Genomic DNA, 12,826 nt, shown 5'->3' on the forward strand with positions numbered 1-12,826 from the left:
GGTACTTTTTCCTTTTCTGCAACTATATTCTACTCCACTACATTATAAAATGAAATACTGTACCTTTTACTGCTATAGCGTTGCAAATCAAAATGTAGCAATCGATCAATGTATAGAATACATTGCATTACTATAGATTAGCCAGTAATATCTCAAATAGCTTGTCAATGTGGACATAATAACATAGCCTGCATAGGAATATATATTTTGAGGAGCCATTCTGTATACTTAGAGCTGCCTACATTAAGCTCACAATACTGGAATGGAACCTTTTATTGTGGTATTGATACTTTTAGGCTGATTCAGTATAACGTAAAGAATCTGAAAACTTCTTCCATCACTGGAAGTCACAAATTCGTTGTGCAGGTTGTCTTTTAACCCAGTCCCGTGTCCACCTGGGACCTGTTGACATCCATTTGGAGGCTCGTGTCTCATGTGAATGCATCATCCGGGTGCAGTTCAACGTGTGTTTTAGTCGCACGCGGTGTCATTTATTGTCATGATGCGCAAATCAAAGGGTTCTGAAGGAAAACATCTGGATGAAGTGCACACTGCGTCTTTAAGCTCCGCCGCCGATAAATTAGCACGCCGATCATCTGTCGCTGTCCGGTGAGGGTGGTGCTGAAATCAGAGTGCTCTCCTTCTCCTCCACCCTGCCTCCACCACCCCAGACCTCTCTCTCTCTCTCTCTCTCTCTCTCTCTCTCTCTCTCTCTCTCTCCCTCTCTCTCTCTTGCCGCCGACCGACCGACACTTGCAGCCATTTTACGCAGGACGAACCCAATCATGTCGTGAGAGAAGCTCGCTGGTCACCTGGGCAGAGCCACCAGCCACCGCGCGCCCCGGTGGTCGCACGCACGCACGCGGGCAGGCAGGCAGGCAGGCAGGTTCGGCCAAAATGGTGAAGAGGAAAAGCTTGGACGACAACGAGCCGGAGTGCGGGAAAGGAATACCGTTCCCGATCCAGACCTTCCTGTGGAGGCAAACCAGGTTAGTGTGTGCTTCAGGGGAAACTGATAACAGGTGTTTGCCGTGGCCGAGGATAAGGAGGACCAAGGATTGTGTCAAAGTCGCTGCCTGACACAAGAAAAGCCACTTGCATTTCCATCCTGATGAGCTCAAAATAAACGTATAGCCCTATTAAAATGCAGAATGACACCCAGAATGATTTAAATGGGGGGGGGGGGGGGGGGGGGGGGGGGGGGGGGGGGGGGGGTGGAATGCCTGTTGTTGCAAGGTGGATGGAGATGGGTGCAGATTGCGTGATGTCACACCTGTAAAGCAAATATAGAAAAGAAAAAAAGTGGACTGTGGATCAGGTGCAGTGTGAGTGCCAAATATCACCTTTGCTAAAATAAAAATAAATAAAAATGACATTGTAGATTTAATGGTGTAATCTACATGTAGCTGTCTCTTATTTATTGAAATTACATATGATGATTTGTATGTTTTTCAGTGCATTTCTGCGTCCAAAGTTGGGAAAACAGTATGAAGCCTCATGTGTGGTAAGTTATTTCATAATGCCATGTGCGTGCTGAGGGAAAATAATCGCTCCCTTCCCAGTAATCTGTTTTTACCTTAATGCACCTGCAAATCAAGTGGGTTTTTAAATTTTGCATTTAGCAAATTGGTTTTTCCCCTTGCTTTCCCCTATCACCCAGGAGCCAGGTCTTTGTAACCTCATATTCATAATGAAGCTTCACCAGATCCCTTTGGATCTAAACAGAGCTGCCAGTGTGTCTCCCACAGGAATGGCCTCGCTTGAGGCCATGTGGGACATCTAGAAAGTCAAAGAAAGAGGCTTTAGTTCCGTGCTGACGTCTCTTTTCTCTGGCTGCCTCCCCAGTCCTTTGAGCGGGTGCTGGTGGAGAATAAGCTCCACGGGCTGTCGCCGGCCCTGTCGGAGGCCATCCAGAGCATCTCCCGCTGGGAGCTGGTCCAGGCTGCCCTGCCTCATGTCCTCCACTGCACCTCCATTCTGCTGTCCAACAGGAACAGGCTGGGTGAGGACGCTCAACACACACATTACCGTGCTGTAGGCATTGGGTTGACAGGTTGTCCGGATTTCACAAAACAGAAAACTTATGTTATTTTAGTAAATTAACACATTGACTATTTAAAGCCCCTATATACTGTATATAGACCAGATTAGTTAAACAAGAGCATTGATTATGAAAAAAAAGAAAAATTGCCTTGTCTAATGTAACTGATAGAAGGGCTGTCACTAACATTTATACGTTTGGTCTATATAATGTCCCATTTCCTAAAGTCTTTATATTGTGTGTGTTATCAGACCTACAGTCCATAAACCAAAAGATTTTTGGGAAAAAGATGAAAAAAGGAAAGCAGCAATTAAAAAACTTTAATACTGTACAGTGTGGCATTTTTGCTTCAAAATAACTTCCACTCCCAATCAATTATCTGTCGTATTGTTTCTGTGGCAAAAGTCATTGGTCTTCACGACGTCAGCAAGAAATATGGTGACATCATTCAATTGGATTTGATCATTCCTTTGTCACCAGAAGTCATGTAGTACCATGTGCTGTGTACCATCCACGCTGCCCCATTCATCACCCCACTAAGCAGGACACAACGTTAACCCCTGGCCTCTGACCCCTTCGACAGGCCACCAAGACAAGCTGGGCGTGGCCGAGACCAAGCTGCTCCACACGCTGCACTGGATGCTGCTGGATGCTGCCCAGGAGTGCAACCACGAGCCCAGCCTGGGCCACGGCTGGTCCGGGGGCAGCAGCAGCAGCGCCTTCCTTCAGCCCGTGGGCAACCAGGGATCGTCCCCGGGGGCTCCCGGCTCGTGCTCTGGCTCCGTCCTAGGGGGGTCGGGGCCCCAGCATAGCGGCTCCCTGCTGGAGGAGGATGAGCACGCTCGTACCAAGCTGTTCCACAAGAGCATGGCCACAGTGGAGCTGTTTGTGTTCCTGTATGCGCCGCTGATTCATCGGATAAAGGTCTGTAACCTGGGGAAATGGACTCTCATATGGGGAAAAGCAACATTCAGGGTGACCACCATCCATTGTTTGTTCTTTATCAACACACACACACACACACCGTACTTAGGGTTATCCTATGGCTATTGATCTGTGTGTACAAACAGATACAAGGGTCAGGTTACAATACTCTGTGGTGCTGTGTTTCACAAATGAGCAATGAATCACTGCATCTTGTAAGTGGTCATGTCATATTAGCAGCACACTTTGTACGATAATACAGAAACATCTCAAGACTTACAACTTGTTTATTAATATAATATAATACATCTTACATCTTGCTTTAATTGGATGATAATGCCGATGATGGTTGAGAAGGAGTGCAAAAAACTGCTTCTATATTATTGAGTTTCTAAATACCAGCACCATACGTCACTTGTTTTTAAGGAGTCGGACCTGACCTTCCGATTGGCCAGCGGACTGGTGATATGGCAACCCATGTGGGAGCACCGGCAGCCTGACATCCCTGCCTTCACTGCACTCATCAAACCGGTCAGAAACGTTGTGACAGGTGGGGGGAAAAAAGTCTTACCTACAGCCTTATAGATCCCTTGTAAGAGTTAATTGTTTTTTTATTTCTTCGTAATTAAGACGTGTAATCTGCTCCGCCTGTCTCAACAGCCAAGAGGAACTCCCCAGTCAACAACCAGTGCAGCCCCTGTGGATCTGGCAACCCGGGTCCCATGGTGAGCGAGTGTTTTAAGCTCAGATCTTGTCAGCTTTTTGAATCCCATGTTGATGGAGTGTGTTCAGGCAGGATTGTGAGTCTCCCCCCCACCCCCCTTTACAGCATCCCCCAGAGGCTGGAGGATAATATTCATTAGCACCAGCCGTTCGGAAGCATTAGTGTAGTCAGCCGGGGTCGTGAGAGAGACCCCGCTCCGACCGCCAGAGCCTTTCATTACCAGGAGCCGTCTGTCCGTCTTTCTGCCTGTTTGTCCACACGTTTGCAGTAATCTGTCCATCTCTCCCCAACCACAGGGCTTCCAGGTGGTTTGCGAAGCCACACAATCCGATTCCTCCTCCCCCGCAGCTGGAGAGCGGCGCTGTCGTCGTGGTAACTCAGTCGAGAAAGGTGGTCCTTCTCAACAACCCCCACCGGGGAAAGGCCCCTCCAAGAAAAAGTAAGCACTGGTAATCGATGTAACTTCAAGAAGCATGGAGATGAGATGGGGTGGGGGGGGGCATGTTGGAGCTTTCTACCCATTCAGGTCAAGCAGGTGGACGTGTAGGTAAACATAACAAAGCCACTCCACATGAGAGATATAAATTAGACTTTCCATTCACCGTTCTCTCTCTCCTTCGCTTCTGCTCACACACGGTACATTTATTTGGGTTGGAACAACATGGGAAAACTTTATTATATGGTTTGGTACTTTAAAATACTGTACATATTGATTTGTATAAAAGTCTTACAATAGCAATTAAAAATACCTTCCAATTTGGGGATATGGCAGATGTAATGATGAACTGTTGGGATTCTAAACAAATTCTACCTCTATAACTTAAGTTAGGTCTATTCATATAGTACAATATTGTTAGTTTAGAAGGATTTGGCAATTTGTGAATAGGACACCATCTATCTAGACCCTAGATTCAGATTACTAATAAAACAATTACAATATGCTACCAAGGGACGCTGAAAGCAGAACCACAATTATTAATAACTGAAGAGGAAGACAATAAAAACTCAATTTAAAAGTACCTCAAAACAGGAGTACAGAGACAAAAATGCATGAAATGCATCAAGTAGGTCAAACGCATCTCAAATTTATAATACAATCTGTAAAAAATAATTCACATGAAAGACAATTTCACAAATTGACACGTTGATTTTGGATTATTACGTCCATGCATGTAGTGTTTTGGTTGCTGTGTGCGCTCACAGTGTGCGTAGAAGAGTTTTTTTCTTCACACAATTTGAATAAACGACGATAAAAATATGTGCTATGGAGCTATACAAGATACGAGACAATAGAGGTTTTCTCACGCAACGTGAACGGTCTTAAGTGAGTGAAATCTTGCAGTCATATTTGATATTTGTGATGTTCCCAAGAAGCCAGTTGTGGGTTGACCGGCGCTGACACAGAGCGCGCGGCGTCATCTTCTCGATGGCTAAAGGTTTCGCCCTGCGGCGGCGTCTGTCCAACACACTGCGCAGCCCTGCACACACTCGCTCCACCTGCTTGTGAGAGCTACTGTACATGAATAGCTCCTCCTTCCCCTGTGTAATGTGTTGCTCTAAGCAGTGCTGTCTCTTCAGTCAGCACGCACACACACACACACACAAACACACACATGCACACACCAACAGAGCCTTGTCTAGCTTGAGCATTACCAGATCTATCTGACATTTGTGTCCACATAACCGGGGTAATTATGCTGCTTTGGCCCAGCCGAGGCAGATTTGACACGGCTGTGGCAGTGAAGGGTAACGCAGTCTGAAGGGTCTAACAAGAGTCTGATTGTCAATGCAAAGTCATGCAAAAAAAAGGGAATAACACAATAGCTGTAATAGCTACTACCGTTGTTTGTGATCAGTGATCGCAGTGTGGGTGGAAAGTGACACAATGTCTCACCAGAAAACACCAGCTCTGCAGTGAGCTCCCAGATCCACACACCTGTCATCCTTCTGGATCCCCCGACCGGCGGCCTGACAGAGTGATGTGGGTGAAGGCGTGGGGAGCTTGATAAGCCAGCCATTGCTCATCTCAACTCACTCTGGCAACCAAATACGTCTCTCCGGGGCTTTTTGTGATCACTATGACAGCCAGCAACTGACTGCAAATCATAAATAAGCCCCATAAGCACCCGTCGTACATTCCAACACCAAAGGACCTTTGAGCAGTCACGCGGTCACGCGGGAAGGAAGAGATTCATCTCTATTGTTTTAGCTGCACACGCTCAGCAATGACAGATTAATTGCTTTCTATAAGTGTGGGTGAAATGCTGGATAGGACGAGAGCAAGGTTAGGGAGGAAAGTCATTTTTAATTTAAATTAGATGTAAAGCAAGAGAAAATTTAAGGAAATTTAAGTCTAAGAAGGAATTAATTTCACGCTTACAAGTTGTTGGATTCCCACTGTATGGATCCACAAAGAGGTTGGGCCATGCAGTCCCACATCAGCACCTTTAAATACAAGGATCCAATCAAAATACCCTCTGAATCCAGATTATTTCTTCTTCTCTGTCCACTCAGAGGCCCTGTCAGAGTCAGATCTTCATCTCATACTCTTGTACACCCAGATAACATCATTTCCACCATCGGGGCCTGTGATTAATGCATCTTACTCATCTGCCGCCGCATCGCGCTCCACTTAGAGCAACTGCTGATGCTGAGGCAGTTTCCATGGCAACCACCGGGCTGCTGCGTCTCTTCCACCGCATGGAGTCAAGGGCTGGGCCTGGGGTAGCTTTCGTCACTCGGTCTCCGTGGCAACCTGACACAACAGCAGCCTAGAAATAGACACAAAGACATAGAGCAAATAGCATAGATATAGAAGGTATAGCATGTACACATTGCAGGCTGTGTCCACGCTCGTGTCTGTTTCTAGGCACATGGTGTGAACACTAAATAATAGAACGAAAAAGGTATTTATATATATATATATATATATATATATATATATTAACGCTGAGAAATAGCTCATAAGGATAAATAGCTGGAATGATATTTTGAAGTCTGAACTTTGTCATCAGAGTTTTTCATTTTTTTTCTCCTCAGTAACGATAAATACAACTTCTAACTTCTCTGTTTCCAGCTTCACAAATAGCTCAGTGTGATAAATACGTCATGATATGCTCAGAAGGTTGGGAGCTTGATTCTTATAAGGTGCACACAATATTAAAGTCTAATGTTAACAATAAGTAATAAATCAAAGCAGCACATTTCAGGCTTTAACATGTGGCAGAGCAGGATTGAACCAGCAACCTTGGAGTAAGGGGCCAACCCCACCAACAGTCTGAGTCACATGCTGCTCTAATACACACAAAAACAGTAAGCATAGAAATAGAATGAAAGGAAAATCCCTAGAAATAGAGACATAAAAAAATGTAACCATGCGCTTGCATATTTTATCTGTCTATTTTATGTATATGCATAGACATAGATATAGACACATATAGAGGGAATAGCGTGAACTAGAAGGAAAAGATGGTCACTAGACACAGGTAGAATATGCTATGCATAGAATATGCTTGCACATGCTTACACTCTTCTATGTGTATATTTCTAGGGACCTTCCTTTCATTCTACATCTATGCTATGCCTTCCATGTGTATATTTCCATGGCTATGCTTAGTGTTTACGTGTCTGTTTCTATGATTATGTTTGTAGCATGTGGCTCAGGGTTTAGGGAGGGTTGGCACTTTACCCCAAGGTTGCTGGTTCAATCCAGACTTCTTTCTCCAAATGTTAAAGTGTGAAATTCTCTGGTATGTTGTTGTATTTATAACCGACGTTACTGACCTTAATATTTAGTGCACCTCAAAAGAATCAAACCCACAACCTTCTAAATAGATCATGCAGCTATTTATGGAGCTGGAAACCTAATTGTTGTGAGTTGTATTTATCGTTACTGTGGAGAAAGAAAATGAAAAGCTCGGACGAGAAAACCTTTGATTGTCATTCCAGCTATTTATGCTGGTGAGATATTCCTCTGAAATAAACAACTTTTTGTTCTATTATTTGTGCTTCACACTGTGTGCCTAGAAATAGACACAGACAGAAGGTAGGCTTTGACATAGAAATAGGCACATGCATAGATATAGAAGGTATAGCATGTCTATGTCTATTTCTGGCACATAGTGACAATGACAAATGATTTAAGGGAAACTACGGCAATGCTCATCTATAAGTATCTTGTGTCATGATTTGAGGTTCCGGGATCAAAAACCAGCCGTATCATCAGAGCTTTTCATTTTCTCGCCACGATAATGTGAATGATAAATACACACTCCAATAAGTACATCATCATAAAAGAGCATTTTAGGCTTTAATTTGGAGGAGAAGGACAGAATTGAAATGGCAACTTTGGGGTAAGGGGCCAACCCGCCATTTCCTCGAGCCACATGCCACATATGTAGCTAAGAGCAGACATGTAAACAGTAAGCACAGAAATAGACACATAGAAGGTATAGCATGCACCTAGAAGGAAAGGAAGGTCCCTTGAAATAGCCATACCTTCTATGTGTCAGTTTATAAAGACATAGAAATAGACACATAGAACATGCTTGCATATGCTTACACTCTGCTACGTGTCTATTTACATGGCTGTGCTCCTCTGCATGGTAAAACCTACAACCTTCTAATTAAAGCAGAAGGCATTTATCACACTGAGCTATTCATGAAGCAAGCAAAGGGATGTTTGGATGTTGTAGTTTTCGTCACCATTGCTGAGAAGAGAAAATTTGATGACAGGGCTTAGATTTGATCCTGCTACCTCAAAATCATCTCTACAGTTCCTCATCCTGTCGAGCTATTGCTCAGTTACAGAGACATTTGGCCATTCCGAAGATTGTCAAATAATGTTGTTTTATTTGGTCATAGAATTAGACACAATAGAAGGTATAGCAGAGATTCAGAAGGCAGGAAGGAGACCAGGGTTCCTACCCATGTGTCCCTGAAACGTTCCTTATATAACCTCCTACGATCTTTTGCTAAACAATGAAGAACTGTTGTAGTTCATGGAGGATGTGGTGGAGGCGTTGGATTGGATTGCATAGGCAATAAGTCACTGGACTGTCACCCAGGAAACCAATGTTTGTGTGTCAAAGACTTTTAGCACCAACGACCGTGAGTCAGTCGGGTTAAAGACCCGCTCGCTAACCGCCCGTGGGAAAACACATTGAAAGGACACTTGGGAATAGGAAAGAGATGTTAGGAAAGGTAGAAGAGAGTAGGCCAGAGAGGAGGATTGTATTGTTGTTGCAGAGGCCAGTAGAGTAGAGAGTATAGGTACCAGCAAAGGGTAGAGAAGAGCAGTAGAGTGCAGAGATGATTAGTGGAACAGAGATATTATTAATACGGGTGTTGGCTAGACAGTGAAACATGATATGGCCTCCCTCTGCTGTCCGCTCTCAAAGTGATTCATGTAGAAATCAATCATCTCTTCCTGCGCCATTTATTACAACGGCAACAAGATTAAATGCCTTCCTGTCTCTCTCTCTCTCTCTCTCTCTCTCTCTCTCTCTCTCTCTCTCTCTCTCTCGCTCTTTCTCTCCTGGTAACAATATGTTTCTCCACAGCGTGTGGAGCTCTATATGCTCCGCAGCTCGCCAACCGCTGACCTTCATTACGGCTTATTTATAGTGGACTCAGGAAAGCTTAGGCTCCCTCCCTCTCTCTCTCTCTCTCTCTCTCTCTCTCTCTCCCTCTCTCTGCTGCTCTCCCAATGATGCTAGAGGGGGGCTCTGCCCTTGTTTACAATCCTCTTTTGATGCATTATTAATGAAGCAGTGTGGCGGGAGTTAATGACATGCTAATACAACAGGAAAGGCCGTGACAAAGTGCAATTGATATGTGTGTGGTTGTGTGACAGCACTGGAAAGGCTAAAAGAGTTGCAAAACGCTCAAGTTCATGTTGTGTTTATTACTCTATACTCTATACCATATAAGTTTGACACTAACCATCTGCCCTTAAGAACAGGTTACTGAAATGTGTAAACTAAAAGTGCTCATGTGACATATTCAGTGATGTTCAGCAATGCTAACGTACACCCATTTCTAATGGATGAAGCCTCAGCCTGGAAGACGAAGTTGTCGAGTGGTCTCCAACCTTCTCTGGGTGTTTCGACCCTTAACCACAACACCCTCCAGTTGGCGGGTCAGCAGAGACTGGCCAGGTCACTGCCCCCCCTCTTCCAGCCATCCAGCTTGTGTCCTATCTCTTGTGCCAGAGCCAACAGGAGGCTCTCTCTCTTCTCCCAGCCCGGGAACGGCTGCTCTCCTCCAGTGGCCTCTCAGTCCGACCTTTGTCAATAGATTCCACACGGATTGAGCTGAGAATCCTCAACCTCCGTCTACGGCCGTGTTCCCCACCCCACGTCCCGGCAGTCTTGGACAAGACGCTGGTATTTGGCTTTTTTCCTCTCTGCAGCTTCCTCACAGCCCTCCGACCACAGCACCGTCAACTCCACCTGGATGATCTTCTTTCCCTCTGAAGACCACGTGATGATGTCGGGCCTTTGTCTGGTTGTTCCTTCCTCCTTTCCTGCTCCAGGATGTCTGCGAGCACTGCCAACACCTTTGTCATGGAGCCACCTGTATCTCCTCTGTGTCAATGCAATCTTACACCCTGACAAAATGTCTGCCATTGTTTCCTTTCCCACCACACAACCTGCACAGTTGGTCCTCCCTCATCCTCCACCTGTGCAAATTCCCTGCGGTTGGTACAGTGTCACACAGTACTTGGAGAAAAAGGATATGCGGAAGTGCTCCAGCCGCCACAGTTCACTCCATGTGATTGTTCTCTTGGAGTATTGCTTTCCCTTCATCCTGGATCATGGTTATCTTCTCCCTAGGGGTGGACTTTGACCCTGTCTTCCAGTATATGGGGTTTCCAATGATGTCTCTAGTCCTGAGAGAACATTCTGGCTGGTTAATTGCCATGTTGACGGCCCGCTTGTGGCCAGACCTCCTTCTGACTCCTGCTTCCCTGGTGAGTTGGTCTTGCTAAGAGTCCCCATATGCAGAGATGGGATACTTCGTTACTGCACTCAAGTAGATTTTCCAGATATTTTTTACTTTATTTTATTTTTATTTATTTTTTTGGCAACTTTTTACTTGTACTCCTTACATTTTAACACGAATATCGGTACTTTCTAGTCCTTACATTTCACAAAATTGGTTCGTTACTTTAGTATGGAGCTTACAAATACTCGTCTCTCACGTGTGCGGACACGCGCCTCACACCGCGAGCTCGTGCGCACCCCACACGGAGAAAAAAGTGAGAGAAAAGAAAAAGAGGCTAGCCAGCTGTCCGGAGAATAATCAGTTGAGATTGTGTCTGTGCATCTTTGAGAACTGTAAGTCATATAACTTGTGTTGTAAGTTCATGTAAGCCTGTTAGTCTGCAGTTCTTGCACATTTAAAAGTTAGCTTGTTTGTGTTCTTCACCTGTTAGCTGGCTAGGTTCCACCTGTTAGCTAGGTTCCACCTGTTAGCTAGGTTCCACCTGTTAGCTAGGTTACACCTGGCTTTTTCGATTTAAAGGCTTGTTGAACGTCCTTGCTCATAAAGATGTAATTAATAGTGGGTTTATTGTTATTATTTTTTTTGCATATATGATTCCTATGCATTGTGTATTGTAGCCTTTACAATGTTATTTATTTCATTTATTACCACACACACAGCCATAGGAGAGCTACCCACGCCCATGCTTATACTGATGCTTGATTGTAAAAAGCATTAACAGAATGAAGTTGTCTCCGTCTGTGATTTAACAGACACACTAGGGGCTTTAAATCCAGTCCTAATCTAGTCCTCACTAAATTTCAAATAATCTCACCGGAGTTAGGTTTTATTTTTGCGTCATCAAAACCAAATTGAATCTAATTGGATGGGAATATGCACAGACTTCTCACAAAATCACAACTGAATTCATATCTCGCTACTCGGTCAGAATCTTATTAACCTGGAGTCCCAAAAAGCTTTATGTTTTAGGCCTATTGGCAGACATCCATTTAACATGTAGCCAATGGTATATAAAGAGCATTTTTTTACTTTTACTTTTATACTTTAAGTAAATTTCCAAGCCTCTACTTTGTTACTTTTACTTGAGTAAAGACGTTAAATCAGTACACTACTTTTACCAGAATATTTTTTAACACAATTCTATCTGTACTTCTAATTGAGTATGGGAAGTGAGTACTTTTTCCGTCTCTGCCTATATGTCAGGGACAGTCTGCATTGGCAACTTTAAACTCCTCCACCATTGATGACAGGGGAAGCTGGAGCTGGTCCAACCTTATGTAGAGCCCCAAGGATGTAAAGCTCGGGGGTATTCCCAATAACTCATTTTTAACATTCAGATTAACAAAGCGCATAGTCATTGTAAACTTCAGCCGAGACAAAAAAACATTCAGTGTACAGGAGCCATAACGGCACAGCCTTACTTTTATCCTTCTTTGCCAATATCAAAATCACTATAAACTAGGGGTGTGACGAGACACCCAGCTCATAAGACGAGACACGAGATTGGGTTCACGAGATCGAGACAAGACCAGATTTTAACATGGTTTAAAAAAAAACTTAAATGAAGAAATTAGACTGGAAAAAAGTTCTTTATTCAATTGTCACATGCATGAAAAACGAGCACTGGAAGATTTGGCCACAAACTCAAATGACCGGCCTGTCTACCGTATAATTAACAGTTACACTGTTACCTATTCGATGTGCACGGTAGAGAGATAGTCTCTTTACTCAGAGAACCAAGAAAACAAAAAGAATATTATAATCTTTACCATATTGTCCCCCCAGTGTTTTTATTTTGGAAGTTTGACACAACTGTTCCCATCATGCTTTGTCTGTGCACACGGTCATTGAATTTGCTGCACTACATGTATTCCGAGTTACATTGGACACATTGGTTGATGTATGGCATTGGAAATCAAACCCTGATCTCTCACACCAAAGGCATGTGTCATGTGTATCCACTGCACCATCACCACCTACTACCTAAGTGGACATCTTTTTGATTGTCTGAGTGAAAAAGAGGTGGCGATAGAGACAAAAGGGTCAAACCATAGACCAGGGGTCATCAACTATATTTGTCAGAGGGCCAGAATTTTACCAGACAGTCTCCTTCGGGGCCGGACCCTTAA

At 44.1% G+C, this 12,826-nt stretch overlaps 1 protein-coding gene across 24 annotated transcripts in view; it reads left to right on the forward strand.

Annotated features, from left to right (window-relative positions):
• The first annotated feature begins 709 nt into the window (after nt 1-709).
• Nucleotides 710-12,826, forward strand: part of LOC117939369 (protein unc-80 homolog) — a 52,307-nt gene continuing 40,190 nt past the window's right edge. For 23 of the 24 annotated variants that reach the window (XM_034864651.1, XM_034864656.1, XM_034864653.1 and 20 more), the window contains exons 1-7: nt 710-989; nt 1,456-1,504; nt 1,846-2,002; nt 2,625-2,965; nt 3,392-3,515; nt 3,626-3,690; nt 3,986-4,128. In XM_034864651.1, coding sequence (XP_034720542.1) covers nt 898-989; nt 1,456-1,504; nt 1,846-2,002; nt 2,625-2,965; nt 3,392-3,515; nt 3,626-3,690; nt 3,986-4,128 — 971 coding nt within the window. In that variant the 5' untranslated portion in view covers nt 710-897. The remainder of the gene's footprint in view (nt 990-1,455; nt 1,505-1,845; nt 2,003-2,624; nt 2,966-3,391; nt 3,516-3,625; nt 3,691-3,985; nt 4,129-12,826) is intronic. The other variant, XM_034864667.1, reaches the window with a different exon arrangement.

This window comes from Etheostoma cragini, chromosome 24 (assembly GCF_013103735.1).
Source record: "Etheostoma cragini isolate CJK2018 chromosome 24, CSU_Ecrag_1.0, whole genome shotgun sequence".
Lineage (NCBI taxonomy): Eukaryota > Metazoa > Chordata > Actinopteri > Perciformes > Percidae > Etheostoma > Etheostoma cragini.